This window comes from Euprymna scolopes, chromosome 17 (assembly GCF_053919585.1).
Source record: "Euprymna scolopes isolate OS-2025 chromosome 17, ASM5391958v1, whole genome shotgun sequence".
NCBI classification, from domain to species: Eukaryota; Metazoa; Mollusca; class Cephalopoda; order Sepiida; family Sepiolidae; genus Euprymna; species Euprymna scolopes.
In genome coordinates this window covers 129,007,454-129,035,204 of record NC_136498.1, presented here as the reverse complement: position 1 = coordinate 129,035,204, position 27,751 = coordinate 129,007,454, and the positions used below count along the sequence as shown (strand labels likewise).

General features: G+C 34.8%; 2 protein-coding genes across 2 annotated transcripts in view; one reads left to right on the top strand and one right to left on the bottom strand.

Annotated features, from left to right (window-relative positions):
- Positions 1-27,178, top strand: part of LOC145296978 (uncharacterized) — a 28,432-nt gene extending 1,254 nt beyond the window's left edge. Inside the window, exon 2 of the mRNA XM_080143201.1 lies at positions 25,222-27,178. Within this exon, the coding sequence (XP_079999327.1) occupies positions 25,229-27,154 (1,926 nt within the window). The 5' untranslated portion in view covers positions 25,222-25,228 and the 3' untranslated portion in view covers positions 27,155-27,178. The remainder of the gene's footprint in view (positions 1-25,221) is intronic.
- On the bottom strand, positions 14,466-14,909 carry LOC145297066 (uncharacterized). Its single transcript, XM_080143295.1, has one exon. It carries the CDS (start codon positions 14,907-14,909, stop codon positions 14,466-14,468), a length of 444 nt encoding a protein of 147 aa, XP_079999421.1.
- Positions 27,179-27,751: the final 573 nt, after the last annotated feature.

The window sequence follows — 27,751 nt, the reverse complement described above, 5'->3', positions numbered from 1 at the left end:
TTACGGTTTAAGATCCTAAAAGAGGAAAAAACTGTTAATTTAAAACGGTGAAATGGTTGGAAATTTTTTATTAACTTTATATACGAAATTGATCGATCACTATTAAGTCTAAACATGTTTTTAAATTTCTTTTTAAAACCTTTTACAACCAAACATAAAAGTAAATTACGCACCTGAAATGCACTTTTACCTACTTATACTAAATGTAAGTTACTCAATGTCTGTTATTTCTAAGGTCTTTTTATTCTTGAGCTCAAAAATATATATATATATACAGGGGGATAAAACTGTTGCCCTAAAGAAAACAATAGAGCTTTATTTTAAAACATTTATTGAAAAAAATCAAGTCAGGTAACTTGATTATATAGTAGAGCTGACATCTATTCAATGTAGTCGCCTTCAGCTTACATCACTGTTTCGATTCGGATCCAGAACTGGGACCATGGGCGCTGATGGGAGATTGGCGATTACTCGGTCGATGACGGCGACCAGGCTGGCTTTGGCGTCGTGGGGTTATGTTGATGTTTTCAAAAGAAGTAATCCAGCGTGTTTAGGTCGGAGGAAGAGGGGAGTCGTAGAACTCCTTTTGAAGCCAAATCTGGTTCTCTTTGGACTTATGGGCCAGTGCCGAGCTTTGCTTCCACACCCAAGGTCTTCCAGTGGGCACCTTATTGCACCAGGGGATCAGCACATCCAGGTATACTTTAATGTTGATTCTAAGCTGACTTCGAAGATGTGAGGAGGCATTATGTGGCTTCACTTGAAACCATACCAAATACCATAATCGCGGCCGGAAATTTTGTTTTCATCATACTGGGTACGTCTTTGCTATTCGTGGCAATCGAGCAGAGCATTTTGAGGGTGGCAATGGTCCTGTTGTAATAAATTAAACTGGTAAAAAGCACGAGTTGTACAGCGGCACATCTCCGATCTCGCTCGTTGAACAATGTGCCACTTTCAGACGTACTCTTGAAATTTGTACACAAGTAGCCAACTAGTAGATGATCTGCAATAAATAAAGAAACCCGTTTTTGATCAAACGGAAATGGAATCATTTCTTTTCTATGACGACAAGTTTATCGTTGCACCCTATACGTTATTTCTGGGATTGTGTTATGTTGCGACAGTGAAAATACGGCTGCATGGAAGCCCTCCAACTAGATTTCGAAGTTGGTTTGTACTCTGTCAAAGTAGGAAATAATACTCTGAGTGACACCCCCCAATGCATAATATCAGAACAGATACAGCACTTTTAACGTTGATTGTTTTTGTTTGTTTGAGAAAAAACTTGTAAAATATTTTATAGTCAAAATATTTGTAAATAATTTATTTTTTAAATAATTTTATATATTTGTTATCTTTTTAGAACAAAAAACAAATTCGACTACATATATATATATATATGTGTGTGTGTGTGTGTGTATGTATGCATATATATATATATATATGTATGTATGTATATATATATGTATATATATATATACATACTAGACCACCCGTGACCCGTTGGGTCAGTACGTTATATTAGCTATGGAATTCATGTATGAGCGTGACACTTGTGGCATAAAGAAAATAGTTTTTTTTTTACATAACAGAAGCATTTCTATGAAAGTATATTAAAATGAAAAAAGAATATAGATAGATTTCTATGAGTCGTTCTGTTTATTATAATTGTTATTTTTTTTAAATTACAGTTACTGAATTATAAGTGGTTGGTCATACTTATAGGTAAATATGCACTGAACAAGTATCATAATCCTTATTATAGTTAAATTCAAATTTTGATATATCATCTTTTAAATGAAATTGTTAGTTGAAAGTACAGAATAATAAAAAAAACACTCTCCACATGTTAATAATGGCTTTTTAAATAGAAAATGAAAATAAAATGTAACTTTTTTCATTTAATTTAAGCAAACATTCAGTACCCATTGTGTAAAGGAAAACACTATTTAATGTAATAGAAATGTGTGCATTTACCGATTCAGCTTTCCGTTTGGAAATGTAAGCAGACGACTTTAAAAAACATGGGAAGAAGAAAAAGAAATTTTTTTGTAATAACGCCCTCTAGTAAAAAGGTCTGCATTAGTTAAGGGGGATAACTCTATCCAGTTTTACATCGCTCCCTTTTTCTCTCTCTCACACATACACGTAACTATTTCTCGCGTACGTAACGAAACCAGAGGGAGTAGGAGTGTTGAAATCTATTAGAGGGAAAGTGAGAGGTGTTTTCTTTCCATAAATTGTATCGGGTAATATTTCATATTATTAATAGATTCATAGATAAATAGATTTTATAATATATATTATAATTATCTATGAATCTATGTATTATTTGTTAACTATTTGATCAAATTAAATGAAATTGTTTGTATTAAAAGCGATATAAAAATTCCGGAATTGGAATAACGGATTGAAGACGTTTCTATTTACGCATGCGCAACCGGATGTTGAAAACCGGAAATCTGATTGCAAACATACAAGATCCATAGAGTTTTAGTATTATATAGATATGCATATATATATATATATATATATATATATATATATATATACATATATATATATATATATAATGTTGATTGTTTTTGTTTGTTTGAGAAAAAACTTGTAAAATATTTTATAGTCAAAATATTTGTAAATAATTTATTTTTTAAATAATTTTATATATTTGTTATCTTTTTAGAACAAAAAACAAATTCGACTACATATATATATATATATATATATATATATATATATATATATATGTGTGTGTGTGTGTGTGTGTGTGTATGTATGTATATATATATATGTATGTATGTATATACATATATGTATATATATATACATATATGCATATATATATATATATATATATATATATATATATATATATATATATATATATATATATATATATATTCGATTCTGAGTAAGCCTAGCTAGGCTGAAGAGGCGTAGGGTCCGGAAACATGCATGTTCGTAGATTACTGTTTTAAAAAATAATAAATAAATAAAATAAAATATTATTTGTTCACGTCCAAAGAAAAATGGACGATTTTCTACAAAAAAAAAAAAGAAAAGAAAAAACACGATCTCCAAGGTGGAGATGCTAATCATATTATCGTTAAAAATCAACAACGCGTAAAAAACATAAGCGATAAAAACTAGATGGTAAGTTTTCCATGGCTTCATAGCGTAATGGATTAAGTTGCCAGCATGTAAAGGTCCGGAGTTCGATTCCAAGTAACAGTCAAGGCCCCGAAAGATTACTGTTTTAAAAATAATAAATAAATACAATAAAATATTATTTGTTTACGTCCTAAGAAAAAATGGGCGATTTTCTAAAACAAAATAATAATAAAAGGTGGAGACGCTAATTATATCATCATTTAAATAAATCAACAACAAAATCTACGTAAAAAATAATAAATATACATGCACATGTAAATACACCGGCGGCAAAAAGAAAGTCCGCACTTGTATTTTTTTTTCAAAATCTGCAACTTTAAGCTAAATTTAATGTAACTGTTTGAATAAAAAATACCTCATTTGATTCGCCTTTTATTCTATAATTTTACCTCCTTATATTTGACTTTTAATTGAAATATTCTAGTGTTCACGTCAATTTAAAAAAATAACCTCAAATTGAGGAGACAAAAAGAAAGTCCGCATAATGGAAAATTGTTACTTTAATGTAACTTTAGGACATTAATGCAACACAAATACAACAGGAACACAATAAACTAGTTAATATTTAGTAGCATAGCCCTTCTGAAATTTGACAGCCTGCAATCTTTTGGGAATTCCTTGAATTAGACTGCAGCAATACTCCGGGGAAAGGACATCCCACTTTTCTTTATTTTTGTCCAAAGTTCTTCCAAATTTAAAATTTTATCATTGCAAAGCTGTTGCTTGATGTAATGCCATACGTTTTCGAGAGGGTTGGGGTCTGGAGATTGTGCAAGCCAATCCAAACACGGAATATCATGCTCTTCCAGGAACCTCTTGACATTGCCAGCTGTGTGAATGGGAGCATTATACTGCATGAAAATGGGGTTATCATCCAAATTCCGACCAAAGTAGGGTAGAAAATTCTAAGTCAACATATTAATGTTCTTGGTCAAATTAATTTGATCTTGCAAGACAACTATAGGCCCTGAACCACTGGTACTAATAATGCCCCACACCAAAACTGAACCTCCACCACCTTGCAGCGTTGAAACCGAGCACCTAGGATTAAATTCTTCGTCTTTCCTCCGACTGACGTACTGCCTACCATCATTGCCTAGCCCATTGAACTTGCTTTCGTCGCTAAAATGCACTTTTGACCAATATGAAGAGTCATGATCTTCATTGCATCTGACGAAGTCCAGACGGCGCTTTCTATTATTTACAGAAATCATTGGCTTGTGTCTTGCAACATATCCTCGCAAATTACATTCCTTTAATTTGTTCTTGACAGTAGAAAGATAGCACTTTTTAACAAAATTGCGCTGTGTTGAATTTCGGGAGCCGTTTCAAATCTGTTACTTTGGCTGCGCATCTTGATAGCATTGTCTTCCCTTTTAGAAGTAACTCAAGTACGACTAGGTTTAGGAGCATCACGAACACTGCCGGTGTTTTGGTGCTTTTTCACAGTCTTTGGTACCGTTTTCTCATCACATTTCAATCTGCGGCCGATTTCTCAATTGGATAAACCAGAAAGGTGGAGATTAATGAGTTTCTGACGATCACTAAGAGAAAGTCGTGGCATATGGACTAAATGTTATGTTGTTTAACCTAGGACAACAACAATTACACTTAGATATGCTTTGTTGCTTGCTGGTGGATATTTTAAACTGATTTAGGGGCGATAATTTAAACTAGTTTTAAGCGAATTTGTTGCTGTGGACTTTCTTTTTGCCTCCTCAATTTGAAGTTATTTTTTTAAATTGATGTGAACACTAGAATATTTTAATTAAAAGTCAAATATGAACAAGTAAAATTATAGAAGAATAAAAGGCGAATCAAATGAGGTATAGGTTGTTAAAACAGTTACATTAAATTTAGCTTAAAGTTGCAGTTTTTGAAAAAAAAAATATAAGTGCGGACTTTCTTTTTGTCGGCACTGTAATTGCCTGTTTTGCTTCCCCCACCGCTGGATTATACTAATCTGTTTTGCCCCCCCCCCTTATCCGCTGGCATATAATGACATGTTTGCCGCCCTCTTCCACCGCTGGCATATGATTATCTGTTTTTCCGCCCTCCCCACTGCTGGCATATGACAACCTGTTAAAACCTTTAAAATTCCAAAAAGCCCTCAAAATATTTATTTTCATGAAACTAGTGTTTACACAATTCCCTTCGGATTAATGTTTTTTTTAAATTTTAATTTAACAAATTCTTTTCAATGATTTGAATAATAACAAGTATGTAAACATTAATCTGATGGGAATTATGTAAACGTTAATATGAAACAAAAGAAACCATTTTTTTTTTCAAACCAAAAACGTATAATTCAAATTAAAAAAAAGTGTTAAATTAAATCAATTGGCTACACAAAGAAATAATAATTTAAATGAGAACATTTGGATACCTAAAAATGTTATGAAATGATAAAATTATTTTTATTTACTTTTTTGTTGTTGTAAAAGTTTGAATTTTCGCCAAATAACATGACTGTATCAAAGAGAGGATAGTCTGATGTAGTTTTCTTTTCTTTTCCTTCATTAAGAGGTCGAGCATCTCGAAGAGAAAAAACGTCTTGTATCGGCGCTTTTTTATCATTGAGTGTAATCGCTCGGTTTAAGCGGAAATTTTAAGAAATAGAAAGTCACACATTTCAGAAAACATTTTTTTTATAAATTCAAATGAGAATATTTGAAATTTGAATTTATAAATTTAAATGAGAACATTTGAAAACATGAAAATGTTAGGAAATGATAAAATCATTTTTATTTACTTTTTTATTGTTGTTATTTCCGAATTTTCACAAAAAAACTGGCTATATCAAGGAAAGGATAGTCCGATGAAGTTTTCTTTTCTTCTTCTTCATGATGTTATTATTAAGCGGTCCAGCCTCCCGAAGAGAGAAAAAAAAAACGTCTTTTATCTGTGCTTTTTGAAATCCGTGTGTGTAATCGCTCGGTTTAAGCGCAACATTTAAGAAATTTGTTGTTGTTAATAATGGTTCAATCTTTTTAAAAATAGTTTTAATTTTTATTAAATAAATGTATTTATGAATTGAAAATAAGGCTATAAATTTACTTTTTGTGAAAGAACTATCGCAAGGCATCAAGTCGGTTGAAAATTTACAAACATACTTTTCGCGCTTTTTTCGGCAAAGATATGAATAACTATATCAAAATTCACTCTATCTACAATTCCCTCTCTATGAAGAGGATTGCCAAGTCTGTAAGACTTGTCTAGCTCATTTTTGACCGAAGGTAGTTTTTTATGAGCTTCAGTTTCGAGAAAGAGCGCTCACAGCTGCCAACGCTAAGAGCTCAGGTAAGGAAAATGCGCAGCAAGATCACAATATTAGGGATGGAATCCCCAAGGTGGTATCTCTGTATAAAGTTCAAAAGTTCAAGGGGTCCATTGATTTTGTCTTTTTCTGAAGCTTTTACAAAATACTGTAATCTCTTCCTCTCGGCAAAGAATTTCTCTTTTTCTATAACTTTCTTTTTCTATATCTTCATCAACTTCACCAAACTGACAATCATAATTATCATCAAGCAGATTTGATGGTGTAAGAAAAACGTATTTACTTGCAAGATTGCAAACTTGTTGAAATCTGCAAGATATTTCTTCAGTCAACCTGTCTATGACAGACAGTATTTCCCGTCTCAACTCAGTAACAAACCCCAGTCAATCGTTCACCACCCATTCGTTTCTTTTTGCTTATCCCCACTTCAGAGCAGAGTTTTTTACTCGTTAATTGCAGTATCCACCATTTTTTTTCTATTCTGAAGAAGGTAATCTCTCAACGCTATCAATCTAGCAGACATTTGTTGCAGATCCATCCCCTTTTCTTGAAGATACTTCTGGGCATCATTGATTTTTGCAGAATAGTTTTCCAAAGGCTCAGAAATAAAAGAAACGGAAACGACAATACCGAGTTGAAAATTAAAGATGCATCTGATTTTGTGGTTGCATTTTCTGTTTCTTCTGTGAGCTGTTCCAGGACAACGACAACTTCCAATAATTTTTCACCACAACATTTACAGTATCTACTCGATTAGTTTCCACAGTCCATTTGATACTTATACCGGTTAACTGAATCAAGACGTCCAGCGATGTGTAGATGCAGAAGAGAACGAGAATAACCTATCCAGTATGCAAAATAAATGCAACAGAGTGAACCCCTACAGAAGCGGCATATACACAAGCAAGATTTAAAGAATGGTTAGTACATGGCACAAATAGAGCTTTTGGGTTGATTTCGGAGATTCGTTTCTGCACACCCGATCGATGGCCTGGTTGTAAAAGTAAGCTTGGCTTGATATAGAAGCAATAACATCGAGACTACTAGTAAATTCTTGAAACATTTGGTTGGTTTGTTTCCACTGAAAGACATGTCCATTTTACCAACATTAAAATGTATGTGTGTTTCTAAAATCTATTCTAAATACATTAAACTGTTTTATAGATTTAAAAAAAAGTATTACTATTTTTATAACATTTTATTATTTTTTCATATTAAAACGTATAATATATGAGAACTTACAAGTAGTAGTAATAGTAGTATATTGAGTTTCTGGACTCGGTCACCCTTCCAAAAAATAATTATTATTTTTCATTTCAGAGACATCGTAGCATTTTAGAACACTAATCAAAATTTATTATTTTCCTCATGGAAATAAATTTTGCAAGTTTTGGGGGGAAGAGGCTCTGAGCGATTACTCATAGTTTTACAACCTTACCAGTAAGACTTCGGCTCAGTGAACATCTCTACAATGCCAGAGTAGCCTGGAAATGATGATTATTCATCATTTTAGGTTAAATTGATGTGCAAAAGTTTACATTTAAAAAATATTGTTTGTTTTTTTCCGGCAAGATTTTCAAGCTGTCTATATGCAATCGTATAAAACAAAATGAAAGTCGAATAAAACAAAAGGAAACTCTATTTTAAGCCAAGGATGTTAGTTTAAAATTCTCACAATATTAGTAAAAAGTGTTTCTATTATAATTGTCTTTATCTTGTTTTTTGTTTCGTTTTTTTTTTTGCATTAAAACAAATCAATCTACTACATATCTATGACATTGTCAGCAGTAATAACCGAACAAATATTTATGATTAGGGTAAACACATGAACATTCTTTGGTAGTTAGAACGTATAGAATAGTTAAGAATATCTTCACATCCGTTCTTAAGTTAAGAATTGTTTCTATATAGTAACTATGTTATTTAGAAACTCATGTTTAAAATGAAGACGAGCCTTGTTAACTATTCTGTTTCTATACACTTTTATTTGCATAACAATCGTTAATCGTTTTCGATAGTTTATGAAATATTTAAATAGCATTCTGCCAACTAAAGACAAATGCAAATCGGCTGTGTTTTACAAGAGAAATGCATGTTTAGTTGTTTCATTAGTTTCAATTAATTAAAAGAAAACATTGGAGAAAAATATTTAGACCTCCCCGTATATTTAATATGATCCCCCCTCCCAAGTGCATTTTTGTTTGCAAAAATATATGCAGACATGAGACGGTTTTAGAGTAATTTGAAAAAAAAAAGACAAAAGCAAATCACTAATTAAATATTTAGAAATTTAAAAAGAATCGGAATCGGGAATCCTACCGGATCGGGAATTTAAGACAGAATCGGTAATATATATATATATATATATATATATATATATATATATATATATATATATATATATATATATATATATACAGGTAGAGTATCAGAAAAAGGGACACCGGACAAAACCCACCAGCTAATTAAAGCAAAAACAGATATAAATCCCAAATGAATCAGAACCATTAAAAATCACTTTTTATATTTTTATTTTAATTTAATTTAATTCATGAAAATTAGACATCGGGGAACTAATATGTATGAAAATTAAGCATCTACGAGCTAAATGTCAATTAAAGATAGTTTAAGACCATTCTTAAAGACGATACAGTGTTCAATAGGATTCAAGTGTCTCTCACAGAAATATACATATTTTTAAATATTTACTCTTGTTTGAAAGCAAGTAAGTCGATTTTTCTAAGTTCGGTAGGCGTTCTAAGAATATTTTTCTTGCATTATTTTTTACAATTATTATATTAATAAAAAAGTAAAAAATTAAAATCTTATTACCAGAATTAATTCATCATAATAAATATCGATTTAATCATAAATACGTCAGTGATTATAAACTTTTGTTAATAGTTTGAAAAAAAAAACAATTACTCCGTGATTGTTCGAAACTTGATAGAAATTCGGTAGTATTTAAACTATCGAATAGAAAGCCACTTAAATAGTATTTGAGCTGTAGCGCTTGGTTCCAATTCAAAATGATATCCCCTGATATGAAGATCATAAAATCTGTTTGCAGTCGATTTTTATCCGTACTTGCTTAATGTTTCTACAATTCCAAAATTACGTAATTTTCTGTTGCTAATTTTCCATTATATCATTTAATTATCAGTGATATTTGAAAGTATTTTTCTTGGCAAAAATGTTTTGTTTAATTTTTCACCATTTTTCGGAACAAGTAAATCAACTACTTTCTTCAGAAGGTTACCTAGAGAATTTATGCAACATTTTAAAACTTTGTTTTACAAAAATAAATTTACATCGTATTTGATGTTATTATCTTTTTAATTTTAGTGATAATTTAAAAACAATAAATATTTATCTTTATTACCAATAATGAAAAATTAAATTAAAAATTTTAAACAATCGGTTTTGGAATCGTAAATTTTTCGATTCCGATACCTCCAAAAGTTCCGATTTTTTATCATCTTTTCGGTATAAAATTTCAAATTTTTTGTTAGCTTTTATTTATTTATTTATTTATTCTATTTTCTATTTTTACCCTCTCAAAATGCCGACCCTAACATGTGCCGCTCGTAAAATAGGGGCACTTTTTCCGATTCCGATACCTCCAAAAGTTCCGATTTTTTACAAACTTTTCGGTATAAAATTTAAGATATTTTGTTAGCTTTTATTTGTTTATTTTTATTTTTCTATATTCTATTTTTACCCTCTCAACAAGCCTCCCCTGACCTGGGCCGCTCGTAAAATAGGGACACATTTTTATGATTCTGATACCTCAGAAAGTTCCGATTTTTTACAACCTTTTCAGTTTAAAATTTCAATTTTTTGCTACTTACTTACTTACTTACTTACTTAAGCCTTGAGCCCCTGGTGGGGCATAGACTATCCACAACTGTCAGCCAACGTCTACGGTCTTGGTCGATTTGCTCCAACTCCCTCTAGGAATATCCGGTCAGCTTAGCATCCGCCTCCAGGTCTCTTCTCCAGGTGTTTTTGGTCGGCCTCTTTTCCTCTTTCCCTGATAGGGTGATAGTCGTTTGTTGTTTCCTCAGGTTGTGTCCGATCCATCGCCATCTCCTTCTTTTGATCTCTTCTTCTGCTGGTACTTGGTTAGTTCTCTCCCAGAGATCTGCATCACTGATGGTAGTTGGCAAGTGGATCCTTACTAATCTTTGAAGGCACGAGTTTATGAAAGTCTGCACTCTTCCGATGGTGGTCTTTGTTGTTCTCTACGTTTCTACTCCATACAGTAGTACTGATTTGATGTTGGAATTGAACAGTCGGATTTTTGTGCGAGAAGTGATGAGGTTGGATCGCCAGATGTTCTTGAGGGCTATGAAAGATGCTCTTGCATCGTATACTCCCTGATAATTCTCGTGGGATTCCATAGTGTCGGAGGAGTTGCCACAAGGTGTCGCGGTGTATGCAGTCGAAAGCCTTGAGGAAGTCCACGAAGTTGATGTGCAACGAGGAATTCCACTCCAGGGACTGTTAAACTATGATACGTAGCGTGACGATCTGGTCTGTACAGGATCTGTCCCGCCTAAAGCCCGCCTGGTGACCCTGAGCCTAACACCCACTGCATTTCTCATCCTCTCCAACAGAATCCAGTTGAACACGTTCCCTTGTACTGACAAAAGAATGATGCCTCTATAGTTCTCACAATTCCTAAGACCTCACTTCTTGGGCAGCTTTATTATGTCCGTCCTTCCAATATGTCAGTTCCCAGATCTTCTCAAAGAGCGGTAGTAATACGCTAGCTGTCGTTTCTACATCTGCATTGAGGGCTTCTGTTGGGATTCCATCTGGGCCGGCTGCCTTGCCATTTTTCCTCTTCTTAGTAGCGCGGGTGATCTCTACTTTTGTTGGTGTATCGCAGTCAATATCAATATCTGTGTCTGCTTCAGTAATGTCTGGAGGGTTATCAGGAGCTGGTCTGTTGAGAAATTCCTCGAAATGTTCCGCCCATCTCTCAAGTTGTTTTTCAGAGTTTGTGATGGTTGGTCCTTGCTTGTCTTTAACCGATCGCTCTGATATGTTATACTTACCTGCTAGCTTTTTAGTTGTCATGTACAAGTCTTACATGTTTCCGTGGTAGGCTGCTTCTTCCACTTCTCCTGACAGGCTGTCTATATATATATATATTTTTATTACATTTTCACCCCAAACAAGGCATATTGCCACTTTATTGTAGGGAGCTACTATCAGGGACATAGGCATCAGGGGTACTGTGTAGGGAGTTAGGCAGCAAGATGTCGGTTCACGTTGCACTTGAACTTCTGCATGTCAGTACAGTTGGGGAAGAAGGGACCCGGCAGGGAATTTCAAAGTCTAACTGTCCTGGGGAAAAACTACTGGAGTAGAACGCTCTCTTACATCTAGGGATTTCTACTGTGAAGCGTGGGATTTAGCTGCTTGTCGGGTTTTTCGGTGGTATTTACTTCGGGGGGGAACAAGAGCTTGCAGTTCGTCAGAGCATTCACCGTTAAAGTACTTGTAGAAAAGGCAGAAGGATGCAACATTAGTCGATGGGACATGGGCTGAAGTTTAGATGACAGTTCAGGACTTATCAGACTGGCGACTCTTTTTTGAACCTTGTCTAGGAGCGAGAGACTAGTGGCAGATGCACCAGCCCAAATATGACAACAATACTCCATACATAGGCGAATGGTGGCCTTATAGAGGTATAGGATACTTTCGGGCGTTAGTATCTATCTAGCATGGCAGAGAGAACATACATTCTTCGCAGCGGTCCGGGCGATACTGTCGATGTAATTATTCCAACTCATGTTTCCTGAGAGCGTTAAGCTGAGGAGTTTAAAGGATGTACTTTCAGATAAAGAGTCATTGGCCATTGTTATTGGTGGTAGAGAAGGTTTCTTGTAATTATTGAAGGAAACGAGTTTAGTCTTGGCAGCATTGAATGTGACCATCCATTTATGTCCCCATTCCACTACAGATCGGAGATCATCCTCTAGTTCTTCTGCCATTTCTTTAGATATGTGTTCATTTGATTTCCTGTCGTGTCTGTTATAGAGTGTGGTGTCGTCAGCATATATACCCATCTCACAGGCAATTTTGTCGGGGAGGTCATTTATGAATATTAGGAATAACAGAGGCCCCAGGATAGACCCCTGAGGCACTCCCGCATTTATATCGTATTGTTTAGATGTACGACTGTCGAGGACAACCTGGATTTTTCTCTTATCTAAGAAGGATTTAATTATGTCATGTATTCTTCTTGTGATACCATATGATCTGATTTTCTTGAGAAGACCTTCATGCTATACCTATCAAAAGCCTTAGATATATCTAGAGCTACCGCTCTGCCCACCCCCGCTTTGTCCAGTGACTGGTATATACGTTCTGAGATTATAGTTAGGATGTCTGCTGTTGAACGGGCTTGTCTAAATTCATATTGTTGGTCAGTCAGAAGTTTAGCATCTGTAAGGTGATGGACTAGAGCTTGGTTAATTATTGTCTCAAATATTTTGGCAAAAAGTGGGAAGAGACTAATGGGACAATAATTTACTGGGTCAGTTCTTTCGCCAGAATTCTTGAAAACTGGTACTACAGAAGCAGTTTTCCAGCAGGCAGGAAATCAGGATTCATTAAGGCATTTGTTGTAAAGTTTGGAGAGAACTAGAGCTACTTCGGCGGAGCACTTTTTTAATAGCACAGCCGGGATGAAATCAGGTCCACATGCTTTTGCAGTGTCAAGATTTCTTATGATAGCATGCACCTGAGAAGGGGTGATTTTCAAATCGTCTTGTGTGGCGTCTGTCCGCAAAGGAAAGCCAGGGAGGGGGTGGTTGGCAGGGTCCAGTGTGGAGTTGGAGGAAAACCGACTGGCAAGCATTTTAGACTTCTCAGTTGCAGAGCAAACAACCTCATGATTGTTGGATAGTGGAGGGGGGGGTGATTGCCCATTATTTACTACACTGTTGTAGATTCTCCAGAAGTCGTGGGTTCCTAATTTCTGTGCTTCGATGCGTTTTTTGGTGGTTTTAGTAAATTCTCTCTTAGCTGTCGCTATCTCTTTCTTACAGTTACTTTTGGCTTCTATATACTTCTGCCTGTTTGAACTGAACTTATGTCGGTTAAATTTGCGGTACGCATGCTGCCTTTGCGCGATGGCGGCTGCGCAAGTAGAAGTAAACCATTGAGGAGATTGGGGATTGCTATAAAATTTCCGTGTAGGAACATGTGCTTCAATTGCTATTTTGAACCATATAGTTTCTCTTGTCTTTCTTTACGCTTTTCCTCACTTCCTTGTGGGCTCTTGTATATTCTGTTTGGCTGTTATTTTTCTGCCCCTTGTACGACACTCATTGACTGCCTTTTTCTTGAATCTTCTGGTTTGAACCTTCTGTAAGGTGTCCATAGAGATTCAGTCTTTGTGTTGGTTCCTCTTTGGCCCAAACACTTTCTGTCATGTTTCCCTAAGAATGTCTTTTATTCCCTTCCAAAGGTCATGGGTATTGGTGTCTTTGGGGGTAAGCTTCTGCCGTACTTGGAATCTGTTACTCAGGCTCACAGTGCAGGCTTCCCGAGTCATCTGGTCTTTCAGTAGGTTGATGTTGTACTTCGTCCTACCTTCTGCCTGCCGGAAGGTTCTCCTTAGTCTCAGTTTGAGTTTCGCATTCAGAATATGATGGTCTGATACCGCGTCTTCTCCCCTCCTCACTAGTACATCTTGAAGAGACCAACTAAACTTCTTGCTGATATAAAGGTGGTCTATCTGGTTCTCTGCTACATGGTCAAGTGATACCTAGGTGGCCTTGTGTATCCTCTTGTGGGCAAAGATGCTGCATCCGATGACAAGGTCATTCAGTCCACAGAGGTCAGCAAATTTCTCTCCATTTTCGTTCATTTCTTCGAGAGCATGTTGTCCCATCACTTCCTCGTAGCCTGTCTGATCCCACCTTTGCATTGAAATCCCCCATCAGGATGTTGCCGTCTTTGTCTTTAAACGTTCTAAGACTGTCTGTAGTCTGTTTTAAAAATGGTATTTTTCTTCGTCGGCATGATCATTTGTGGGTGCGTAGCATTGGATCACATTCATCTTGATGTTCTTCAAGATCATGAAGGATGCTGTTATTATCCTTGATCCGTGTGCTTCCCACCCCGTAAAAGCTTTCTGTGCTGTTCTTGAAAGCATGATTGCTACGCCTTCCGAGTGCGCTGCATTTTCCTCTTCATGTCCTGTGTACAGCAAGAGTTCACCGGTAGCCAGCCTTGTATTTCCACCTTTCAGACACCTCGTCTCACTCAATCCTAGCAGGGCAATGTTGTATCGGCGCATCTCTGCTGATACTTGTGCTGCCTTCTCTGCTTCATACATGATTTTGACGTTCCATGTAGCAATGGTGGTGGTTGTCCTGGTCGATAAGAGGGTTTTCGGCACTGAAGCATCCTTTCGGCTTTGACAACAGTACGTCATTCTTTCTGCAGGTGCAGAACCTTCCTCTCCAAGAACCAAGTTTCTTGGGGGGGGGGTTGTGGATGCTTTTGTAGCAAGTTATTTTTCTGGAGCGAGGATGCTGGCCCCACGCCCAACCTTCCGCAGAAGGTAGATGGAGTGTTCTTAGTCTGGCCTCTACACGTCGACCTGTCCGGCATGGGTGACCCTGCCAGGAGATAAATCTCTCACCGACTTAGCTCTTGGGGTCGTTAAGGCACGCAAGCTTCCGAACCAACTTCAAGGTTGCACTCCATTTGGGAAGAAATTTTTTGTCAGCTTTTATTCTATTTTTCTATTTTCTATGTTTAACCTCTCAAAATGCTGCCCCCTGGCATGTGCCGTTCGTATAATAGTGATACACTTTCCTATTCCAATACCTCCAAAAACTCCGATGCCGTCCTTTGACATAGGCCGCTTGTAAAATAGGGACAGATTTTTCTCATTCCGATACCTCCAAATGATCAGATTTTTTACAAACTTTTCGGTAAAAAAATCCGATTTTTTGTTAGCATTTATTCATTTATTTAATTTTATTTTAAACCTCTCAAAATGCCGCCCCTGACGTGTGCCACTCATAAAATAGGGACACATTTTTCTGATTCCGATATCTCTAAAAGTCCTGATGCTTTACATTTTCGGCATAAAATTTCAGATTTAAGGTCTGGAGGTCTGGAACAGGTACTCTAGACGTAACGTGGTTAGGGTTGCTCGCAGGGTTTGGAACGATCGGTTGGACGTCAGGGCGATCTGGAGCGGTCGGTGACACTGAGAACTTAGGGGTCAGTGTTAAGGAACGAATGACACTAAGAACGTAGAGTCAGTGTTAAGTAACATACGACACTGAGAATGTGGGGTCAGTTTTAAGGAACGGACGGTCGGTAGGGAGAGAGGTTGTTTACCAGAGGAGCAAGGCGCATGTGAGGTTGCCGGCCAGAGAAGCAAGGTGCAAGTGAGGTTGCAGGCCGGAGGAGCGAGGTGCGAGCGAGGTTGCAGACAGGAGGAGCAAGGTGTAAGCGATGTTGCAGGCCGGAGGAACGAGGTTGCAGGCGAGGTTGCCGGAAAGCTGCAGGAGTGAGGTGGAGGCGCTGGAGCGAACTGGAGACACCAAAGGCTGGAAAGGTTGCAGGAATGAGCAGGAAGCCACTGGGGTGAGCTAGAAGCGCTGGAGACTGTGAGTGAAGTTCACTGTTGGTGGGTCTCATGAGGCAAGCAGTAGTGAATCGCATTAGTAAAAAAACGTATTAGCCCTGATAAGGGCTGATTATTTAGCCCTCATAAGGACTGTTTAAACTGCTGCTGAGACGGCTGGTGTAGCTGGAAATCTTTCGGCTGGTGGGTTCGGTCGACGTGACTGGTAACGTCAGTTCTCGCTTCGGGAGCCTCCTCCCACTCCCTGGGCTGGGTCTGGCGCCCGGCCGAAACTACCGGATTTATTTGCTTTCCCACTGAGTAAATTAGGCACAAGACCGTTTTTTTAATGTCGAAAGATTGGAGAAATGAGGACTAGCTCCGCAGGAAGTAGGGGAGCTGGATAGTGACAATTGGTATGAAGGGTTTCCCCTACAGTGACTAATAACTGATTGCTCGGGGGTAATCGTCTTATATGTGGGGTTGGTATTTATTTGCTCCCCCACCGAGCAAATTAGACACAAAGCCGATTTTTAAAGTGAGGAGTTAAGGGGAAATGGGGACTAGCTCCCTGGGGAGTAAGGGAGCTGAATAGTAACATTTGGTATGAAGGGTTGCCCCTACATTGATCAAGGTCTTATATGTGTGGTTAGTATTTATTTGCTCCCCTACCGAGCAAATTAGGCACAAGGCCGATTTTTAATGTGAGGAGTGAAGGGGAAATGGGGACCAGGTATTTATTTGCTCCCCCACCGGATAGTTACAATTGGTATGAAGGGTTTGTATTTATTTGCTTCCCCACTGAGCAAATTAGGCAAAAGGCCGTTTTTTTAATGTGGAGAGAGAGGGAAGAGGGGACCAGCTCCGATGGTTGGGAAATGGGAGCTGGATAATGACAATTGGTATGAAGGGTTGCCCCTACATTGATCAAAGTGGTATTTATTTGCTCCCCCACCGAGAAAATTAGGCACAAGGCCGATTTTTAAAATGGGGAGTGAAGGGGAAATGGGGACCGACTCCCCGAGGAGTAGGGGAGCTGGATAGTGACAATTGGTATGAAGGGTTGCCCCTACATTGACCAATGTCTATGTGGCCCCACATATGGTCTTTGAGATTCATGCCTGCCGAGCCGGGCGAAACTACCAGGTTGGGCCGAGGATTGCTGTATGCAATTGGCCAGCGTGATGTTAGAGGCGTCGGTCCCAATAAGATAAAAAAAACGACTCTAATTAATTCCAGAACGAAATTTATGCAATCAAACGTAACTTGGGCGTTTGTTGATTCCATTTTAATTAATTTCGTCTAAAAAGTAAAAGGGTAATTGCCTGAATTATTGGCGTTTTGTTTGAATTCCGACGTGCGTAGCGAAGTTGATGATGAAAAGGAAAGGACCGTGAATGTATTCACTGAACCTGGATATGTTCATACGTTTAGCTTGTGTTAGCCTATCGCGGTCTTTGTTTAAAGGAAGGGGAAGCGAAGAGAACAGCGGGGGCGAAGAAAGAAAGAAAAAAATGGAGGCGGTGATTTGAAACCGCGACAAACATTACGCCATATAATATATATATATATATATATATATATATATATATATATATATATATATATATATATATATATATATATATATATATATATGGGGGGGGTATGTGTGTGTATATAAAATATATGTATATATATAAATATATATATGTGTATATATATAAATATATATCTATATATATATATAAATGTAAAGTTGGTTTGTTCTAAACAAATAAAACCCTATTTCTAAGTTACCAGTTTATTTGAAATTTTCAGACAACCCATCTTTAGAGTCGAGGTATTTTTTTATGTTATTGAAATAAATTTACCTCGCGATTTATTAAAATTAAAATATTAAATAAAATAAATATATGCTTTTTACTGCGAATCTGTTCTGTTGATAAAACTGAACTTCCGGTTTGATTCATTTCACAGCCACGAATTGACGAAAGATTTCATTTTCTGTTAACTCGATAAGTAAAAAAAAAAAAAAAAAACTTACTCGTGCAGAGAGTGATCCGTGCTGAAATAATAATGTTATTATTTAAAAAGCCATTCTTAACATGGGGAAGGGAGGGTGATTTGTACCTATTCTGTACTTTAATCTTACAATTGAATAAAAACATATCGTAAAACTTTAAACGTGGAAAACGATTTTAAAAAAATAGCGCGGATCACTCTCTGCATTAGCACACACACACACACACACACACACACACACACACACAAATAATAATAATCCCATATTTTAAAACTTTAAATTCATTTATGTACTTATGTTTTTTAAATTTTATTTATGTTAAAGCCTCACTCATGAAACATTACGTTTTAATTGTTTAGTTTATTTTCACGGCATTATTTACATAAAAAAAGTTTGTTTTAACTTTTTCTAAACTGTTTCATTTTTACGACATGCCTCAACGTATTATAAACACCCTAACCCCCCCATGTTAAAAAAAAACAAAAAAACGCCCTTCCATAAACCTCGAAAGCCATTCTTAACATGGGGAAGTTAGGGTGTTTATAATATGCTGGGGCGAGTCGTAAAATTAACGAAGTTGCTATCTATTATTTATTGCGAAAATTGCTTGAAATTTATTTATTTGACCAAAAAATTAAATTTTGGTACTCCTTGGGCGTTGAGTTCCATAGTCGCTCCCTTAGTCTCCCACCTCATCCCGCGCGTAACATATTTTATTTACTGACGTTGCCGTAACTAAACGATTATCTGTCACATTTACAAACATTTATTTATTTATTTATTTATTTTGAAAAAAGTTTTACTTTTTATGAATATTAAAAGAAAAATGGGTACTCATGCAGAGAGTGATCCATGCTGAAATAATAACGTTATTATTTAAAAAGCCATTCTTAACATGGGGGGGTGTTTTGTACCTATTCTGTACTTTAACCTTGCAATTGATTAAAAAAAAAAAACACGATTTAAAAAATAGCGCAGATCACTCTCTGCATTAGCCCCGAAAAATGTTACTAAACATTTATTAATAATTTCTCACTTTTTACAAACATTTGATTTTAAATTTCTTTTTAAATGACGACTTTTATCGACTTTTTTTTAAATATCCCGCCCCCAATGGTGTTTATTCCGAAATCCGTTGTTAACATGGAGAGGTTGGGGGTGTTTATTCTGAAAGCCGTTCTTAACATTTGTGGAGGTGGATCTAATGTAAAAAAAAAAATAAATTTAAAAAAAAAAAAAATCCTTTACTAATAACTTCTCACTTTTACAAATATTTTTTTAATTTACATACGCAGATGAACAAATTGTTGAATAGTGCGAAAACAAAACATTTAGGTCCACCTCCACAATTTTCTTTTTTAAATGACTTTTATTGATAAATAAATTTACTTCTCCGCAACTTTTATTGATAAATAAATCTACTTCTCTGCCACGGGCACTGAACCCCTCCTTTTTTTTTTAATAGTATTTTCGGGTGGGTATGCTGACAACAAATATCAGTTAAATTTTGCAAATAGCCCCCCCCCCTCCAAAAGTGGTGTTTATTCCGGAAGCTGTTCTTAATATGAGGAGGTTGGGGAGGGGGGTGATTATAAGGTGGACCTAATCTAAAAAAAAAAAAAACAAGTTGTTTATGCGCACATAAGCAACTATTTTTTTATTAACTTTTTTTTTTTAATTTTTAATTTAAAAATTAAATTTCAATGAATAGAATAATAAATCATTTATCATTAATATGTGTTTTTGGTTTTGTGTTGAATGAAACTTTTTTTTTCATTACAACAATAATGAACCAATTTAAATCTTCCGGCATGCGTTTAAGGGTTACGAAATTATCAATAAATCGTTTAGTTACTAAGCCAACGTCAGTAAATAAAAAAAATGTTACATGCGCATGCATTAGCCTTGACTGGGAGGGGGGGGCTAAGGGAGCGACCATTAAATAATTATGCTGGTCGCAATGGAACTCAACGCCCAAGGAGTACCTAAAGTGGCACTTATGCACTTATGTTACCGTGCTATTTTTTAAAATAGTATTTTCCTGTTAAATTCAAATTTTACAATATGTTTTTCTTTTATTAATTTGTTAAGTGAAAGTACAGATAACCCGGTCGGTTTCTAATGCGAGGAAAATCTAGCCCCCCCCCCAAAAAAAAGGGGTACTCTGGATAATAACAAAACATTAAAATTGCCTCAGTCTCGAAAGATTTCTTCTCTACTAAACGAGGAAAAAAACGGTGAAGTGTAGTTCACCTTCTGTTTCTCTCCCCCTCTCTCAATATCTCTCTCTATCCATCTCTTCCTTTCCCTCTCTCAATCTCTTTCTCTCTATATCACCCTCTCCATCTCTCTTTGAGCCCCTTTCTCTCTCTAACTCCCTCTATCTCTCTCCTTTCCTCTGTTTCATCCCTCTCTGTTTCTAACACTCCACCTCTCTCTCTGTTTATCTATCAATCCCTTTATCTCTCTATCTCCTTCTCTTTCTCTATTTTCCTCTCACTGTCTCTTTTCTATCTATATATCTTCCTCTCTATCTGTCCATCTCTAATCCCTCATCCTATTTTAGTCTCCTAAATTAATCACAGTGAATAAGGCATTGTCAAAACATGGATAAATCCTATTTTAGTCACCTAATTTACTGACTGTGAGAATAGAAGTTATTTGGAAATTGCTGCTACCTTGAACAGCACCAGAAGTAACTGGTAAAACCTTTCTAATTAAATTGATTTTGGCAGCCATTTGGTAACAAAATGACATAGCCTTAGCCCTTGCTGCATGAGGAATACCTGCGACCTTGCTGCCAAGTAGAAGAATTATTTATTCTACTTTAAAACATTCAACTTTTCAAAAATCTCATCTTCGACATCTCCAAAACATCCAATATGGGGAAAAATATTGCAGAAATGCAAACTTATTGTTTAGGATGAATGCACAATGGTACGCAAAAAATCACTTGAGGCTCTTGGTCGATCCTTGCAAGATTTGCGTGGCAATGTCAGACCATTTGGGAATGCAGTAATATTGCTTGCAGGAGATTTCAGACAAATGTTACCTGTTATTCTTCAATCAACACCAGCAGATGAAATAAATGCTTGCCTCAAATACTCTACTTTTTTGTTCCGTGTGAAGACATTAAACTTAACTCAAAATATGCATGTACAGTTGCAGACTGTTCGATCCGCACAAAAACTTTTGCATCACTTGTGGGAAATTGGGTACGAAAAAGTGCCAGCTGATCAGAGTTAAGGGCAAAATTCTTTGACTTTTAACTTCTGTAATTTCTGTAATTTTATTTCATCAAAAGAATAGTTAGTTTAAAAGGTTTTTGCAGATATTCAAAATATAAGAATTCCATTTGACTGAGTGAATGAGCTATTCTTGCAGGTCAATACAAAGATGCCCATGAACTTAACGCTATAATTAAATGTAAAATTCCAAGTGAGGTAGTCAAATACAAATCCATCGACACTGTTGTGAAAGCAGATAAAGTGGTTAATTATCCAACAGTTATATTTGCCAGGGATGCCACCGCATGTATTGTAACTGAAATTTGGTGTACTAATTATCATGTTGTGAAATATAAACCAATCCAAGCTTTGCAATGGCACATAGCTTGCAGTAAAAAAAAATAACAAACAATATCATAGAAACAGCAATCTTAACAGGACCTTTCACAGATGAAATTCCATGCATTCCTATGATTCCACCGGATACATCATTACACTTTAGCAAATTGCACTTTCCAATTTTATTGTCATTTGCAATAACCATCAACAAAGCACAGGGAACAATCTTTACAATTGTGGGCCTTACAGTTACACACTGACTGTTTTTTCACATGGACAATTTATGTTACATATTCAAGAGTCACCAAACCGGAAAACCTCTATATCAGCTAAGAAAATGGAACAACAAAAACTGTACCCATGCAAAATGGAAATTTAAACCTATAAGAAACATGCTTTTTCTCATTTTGGAACTTTTTCCATTGCGCCAATTTGAGCCACAGCAACGCGTGGCAGGGTACAGCTAGTGTATATATAAATATACATATATATATAAATATAAGCGCAAATAGTTAAAAAAAACATGTTAAAAAACACTTTGAAAAAGAGTTAAAAGCATATTATGTTTGAAAAGGAAACACTAAAAAGCGGATAGTCCTTAATCCGCGGAGTTTCGAAGAAATACTTTCCTTCTCATCAGAGGGTAGGATTTAGTAAAATGCGAGATCGGATTTTGCTTGCAAAAGTATTTGATGAAACTGCAAGTAAGTCAAAGATCTTACTTGATAACAAAAGGTGAGGGTGAAGAAAAATGTGATTTCAGGTGAATGGATAGTCTGGTAAAAGGTAAAGTATCCAATGGCAGTAAAATCCAAAAATGCAAATCCAAGAAAGTAAGTTAAATTTCCATTAAGTAAAATCCAAGGGAATCACGTAATTGGAAGATGGTCCAAAAAAATAATCCAAAAGGCCGAAATCCGTAGAATAATTCACAAATATGTACAAGGAAAAGAGGAAAAACATTCCAATAATATTATTAAAAGAAAAATAAGATGTGCGTTAGACTCGGCTGCCGAGACAAGGCGTAATTAAGAAAAATGAATGAAGAAGAGGAGAGAAAAAAATGAGTGAAGAAGAAGAGAAAAAAAGGGTGAATGGTGATAGAATTAAATATAAAATAGAAAAGCAAATTTCAAAATGACCCAGACAAGATGACGTTAAAAGGCGCCAAATATATAGGACAAAAAAGAGTTCAACTTTAATGTGCAATATATTACTTAAGAAAATATCAGCAGAAGTTATTTACAAAAAAAAATTCTTATTATAAGCTCTATCTCCTATTTAGGTTTATCGATCTTTTACATCTGGTTGAGAATACTTTATAAATATTATTTCTTTAATATTTATAATTTACTTTAGTTTTACCATCTTGGGTCATTTTGGTAAATTTAATTGTAATTTTTATTATATATACATATATATATATATATATATATATATATATATATATATATATATATATATATATAGTCATCCACATACAGTATTGTTTCGCTGTTTCACAGCTCATCAGCTATATATATATACATATATATATATATATATATATATATTAGGCACCGCCAAAACTGGGGGCAGGTCAGTACTTTTTGACGGACCGTCTTTTTAAAAATCTACCAAAAATCAGGTAATTATCCGATCAATACGATATTTTCAGCGATTATTAGGAGAAGAATGAACTTTATAACAGTGTACTTATTTTTCATAAACAATATTTATATATATATTTTTTTTTGCTTACAAACCCCCCCTTGTTTTGAAGTGGGAACAAATATGCTTAAAATAATCATTTGAAACCGAACAAAACATATTGTGTTGTTGTAAGGGACAGAATTATAGATTTTAAAAAAAAATTGTTTGCATACCTTATTTTGACGTCTGAATATCAGAACTTCGGTTGTGTTTAATTATCCCGCTTTTAAGTTTTGAAGTGTGAAATTCGGTGAATATGTTGAGTAAAATAATTAATTTAAGACAAACAAAAAAAAAAATTTTAATATTTATACGAAAAAAGCCATTTTAAAATTTTTGATAAATAAATTAACAATTTTTTATTAGCGAGCCGAATAATGCATGACCATTATTAAACAGGGCATGCTTTGAATAATCGATACAAAAAAAAAATCGATAAATGTTGTGCCCTTTGTGTTAAAAATAGCATCATTTTTTTCGATCCCGTTTGAAAACGTTTGCCGCCTTTCGACTACGGTGGACCAAACGCGCTGAATAATTTTTTTTTATTCTGCTTTAAATTGCCCCCCCCCCCATTTTGGGTAGCCTGGCCCCCACACACATACACATTAAAAACCAAACTCATACAAATGGTCACCCATCTGGTACTGGCCAGCCTTAGCTTAATAATACATTGAAATTTTCGTCACTTAAAAATAAGTTTTTTTTGGCCTGTTTGGTCTTCCATAGTTTTCTTTTGATAAAACGCAAACGTAAACAGAGTCGATCTCGACTCTGCATCAACGCGAAATATCTGGTTACCTATATGAATAAGTGGAATTATTTGAAATTCAGGTACTTATATTATAATATTTTGCATATTCTCTTAGAAAATCATCCTAAATCTTAGTTAGACAATAAATAAATAAATTAATTATTTCAAAAACTTTTTTTTTTTTAAATATTTAAGTACGTTTTTTGTGCAAGACAAAAAATGTCAATTGTTAACTTTTTGGGAAAATTTAACATTTAAAATTTAATTAAAAATAGTAGAAAAAGTTTTACATTATTCTGTTTTCTATATGATAAAATTCAGGGTTTTATCTTTCTGGAAAAAAAAAGTTACTCAGAAATAATGGATTTTAATAAATGTAATTTAGTTTTAAAAAACAACAACAACTTGATTTTGCGGCCATTTTTGGCGGTGCCTAATATATATATGTATATATATATATATATATATATATATATATATATATATATAATGTCCGATGTCTAATCCCTTATACTGTGAAGCCATAGACAATTTCATTATTAATTTTTTCGTTTATTATTTATATAGATTTGTTGTTGATTTTTAAACGATAATATCAAGGTGGATACGTTAAGTTAATCATATTATCGTTTTAAAAAAATCAGCAACAAATCTGCGTAAATATATAAACGAAAAAATAACAGTAAAATTGTCTATGGCTTCGTACCGTAAGAGATTAGACAATGGGCTGTAATATATAAGGTTCGGTGTTCCCTTCATAGATACATTCAAGCTACGCTTAAGAGAGGTAGGGCCCCAAAACATGCATGTCCGTAGATTACTGTTTTAAAAATGATAAATAAATAAAATATTATTTGTTTACGTCCAAATAAAATTATGGACAATTTCGTTAGAAATCTGAGCTTCAAGGTGAAGACGCTAAGTTAATCATTATCGTTTAAAAAATCAACAACACATCTCTCTCTCTCTCTCTCTCTCTCTCTCTCTCTATATATATATATATATATATATATATATATATATATATATATATATATATATATAGAGAGAGAGAGAGAGAGAGAGAGAGAGAGAGAGAGAGAGATTTCATATAATAAAATCGCTAATTTTGACACCTAATCTACTTTATTTGTTTTTTTTTTTCAGTTTGACAATGGCTTCCAATCGACTCGAATCGCTCTACCAATGTGTGGCTTGCGACAATGAACTAAGCAGACAGTCGAAATGCTTGCCATGTTTGCATAGTGTATGTCAGCCATGTTTCCTCAACACTTTGAATGAAGCGGAGACACACTGCACATGTCCGAAATGCCACGCACAATTTGTGGATTGGAAATACTTTGAAGTCTCACCGATTCTCGAAAAGGAATTGATGCAGCAAGAATTCGCTTCTTTATCCGAATTCCAATGTAATTGGTGTTCGGCGGATGGCATCTCATCCGTGGCAAAATTTTGGTGCAAGCAATGCAGAAAATTCCTCTGCGACCATTGTATGCGAAACCACAAAAGATTGTTAGATACCCACATTTCCAAAGATTTAGATGAAATGCGAAGGTCAGAAGTAATTGCGCTGATGATGAAGATGCAAAACGATTGTCCTCTTCACCAGAAAGAGTTGAAGATGTATTGCATGCAATGCGGCAATTGTTTCTGCAACGAATGTTTCACTATGCATGCCAATAACCCAATGACCCCGTGCATAAATGTGACCCCATTAAGCGTCTGTAAGGAAATTGCTAAACGCTCGAAGCAATTCTCCAACCTCAAATGCAAGATGGGGTCATTTAAAGATGATGTGAAGGCATCGACGGAGAAGGTTTTGCAATTTCTTAGCAAATTCAAATCAGACTGCGCGATAAAACGTTCCCAAATCTGGTTGCAATACGAATCGGTTGTGGATAAAGCAAAACAGGACGCATTGCAGTTGAACGAAAAAATCGATGACGAAATGCAAGAAATGTTCGCCAAATGTGATCGAATGACGCGGCAAAACGACGAAATTCTGCAAGAAATTTCGACATGGTTGCTGAATTTTGATCATTTGTTGAGTAAAGATCGTCAAGATGTCGAACTTTTGCGTGGCATACGAATGTTGGAAAAACAATGTCCAGTTTTCCGACATGTTTTGCAACCGACGGAGATGAATTATGAAATGTTGCTTGAATTTCCCGATTATTGGTGCAAAACCATCGACTCATTGCAGTATGAAGATGTCGGATTTCTCACGGTTGAAAAAGTTGGAAATAGAAAAATTACCAAAGAAAATCGATTCGATTTGCCAGAAACAAGAGAAAATCGATATATAAGTTCGATATACGTCAATGAAAAAGAACATATTTTTGTTTGCGATCAAAACAATAAATCACTGATTGAATTTAAAAAAAATGGTGAGATTCGAACTGAATTTCAATTTTTTTATGTTACAAAGGACAACTCCTTCCAACCTTCCGACATTTGTTCGATTTCGACGGAAAGTATTCTTGTCGTTTGTGGTTGTTATGGAAACAAGAATCTATTATTTTTAAAAGAAAAAAATAACTTTCCGTTTTTTCGATTAACACATTTTTATGAGACAAAAACAAATTTTGTTTCTTTGTGTGAACAAAATGAAACAATTTTTGTTTTGGATACAAATTTCCAAATTAATTCATTTTCCAAAAATTGCACCAAATTAGAAATTTTTCAACTTGAAGGATTAAACGATTTAAATCGATTAAATTCATTTTATTATCGTATTTATAAATTTTTATCTCGTATTCGCGTTGATCCTTTATGTGAAAATATTTGGTTTTCAAATTTATTTTATCCCGAATTAATTTGTTTTGATTTAAATTTTTTAAAAATTAATTCGATGAAAAAAAAAAGAAAATTTTATGATTTTCAGCTGAACAAATTAGGACAAATTTTTTTTTGTGATTTGAATGAAAATGAAATTTGTTGGTTTCCAAATCAAAAATTGGTTCAATTTGAAGAAAAACAAGATGATTTTCTACAAATTTTCGTTTATGAAGAAAAATATTTTGTTTGTATTAAAAAAAATGGAAGGAGTGGAATCGAAATTTTTAAAAATTTTTATTGAAAAATAAAGAAACATTTAAAATATTTTATTTTCGTTTTTTTTTTAATACTTTTTTAATCGAAGTGTGTTTAATTGATTTGTGTGTATACATTTATTTATTTTTTTTGTTTTTATCGTGTAGTTTATTATGTATGTGTTATACGTGTGTGTAATTTTAACATGCAAGTTGTTCGATAAAAATTCGACAGGAAAGTCTGTAAATTTATTCATTTCCTTGTAAAAACGATTCTATCGTGTGTTTCTCGTCTATTTGTAACTTGGATCAAATGTTTTTTATTTAAAGAAATTTGAAAATTCGTAACTTTTTAAAAAGTTCACCTATTTTAAAACTTTTTGTTTGATTTTATTTGTAGTTATCTTTACGAGTAGTGTTTTCACTTCTGTAGTGTTTTAAGTAAATGAAGACGTAAAACAAACCCTCTTTCCAAGGCGTTGTTGAACAAAATTTACAGCTACTAAAGCAAGAGAAAAAGAACTCAGTCTTTTAAAGAAAAAGGAACACGTGCAAAATCACGTGGCAAGAAACTGAATTTGCATATCTATTTTTAACAGTAAGAACAAAACAATTTAAATGAAAATATTTTAAACAGTATGAAC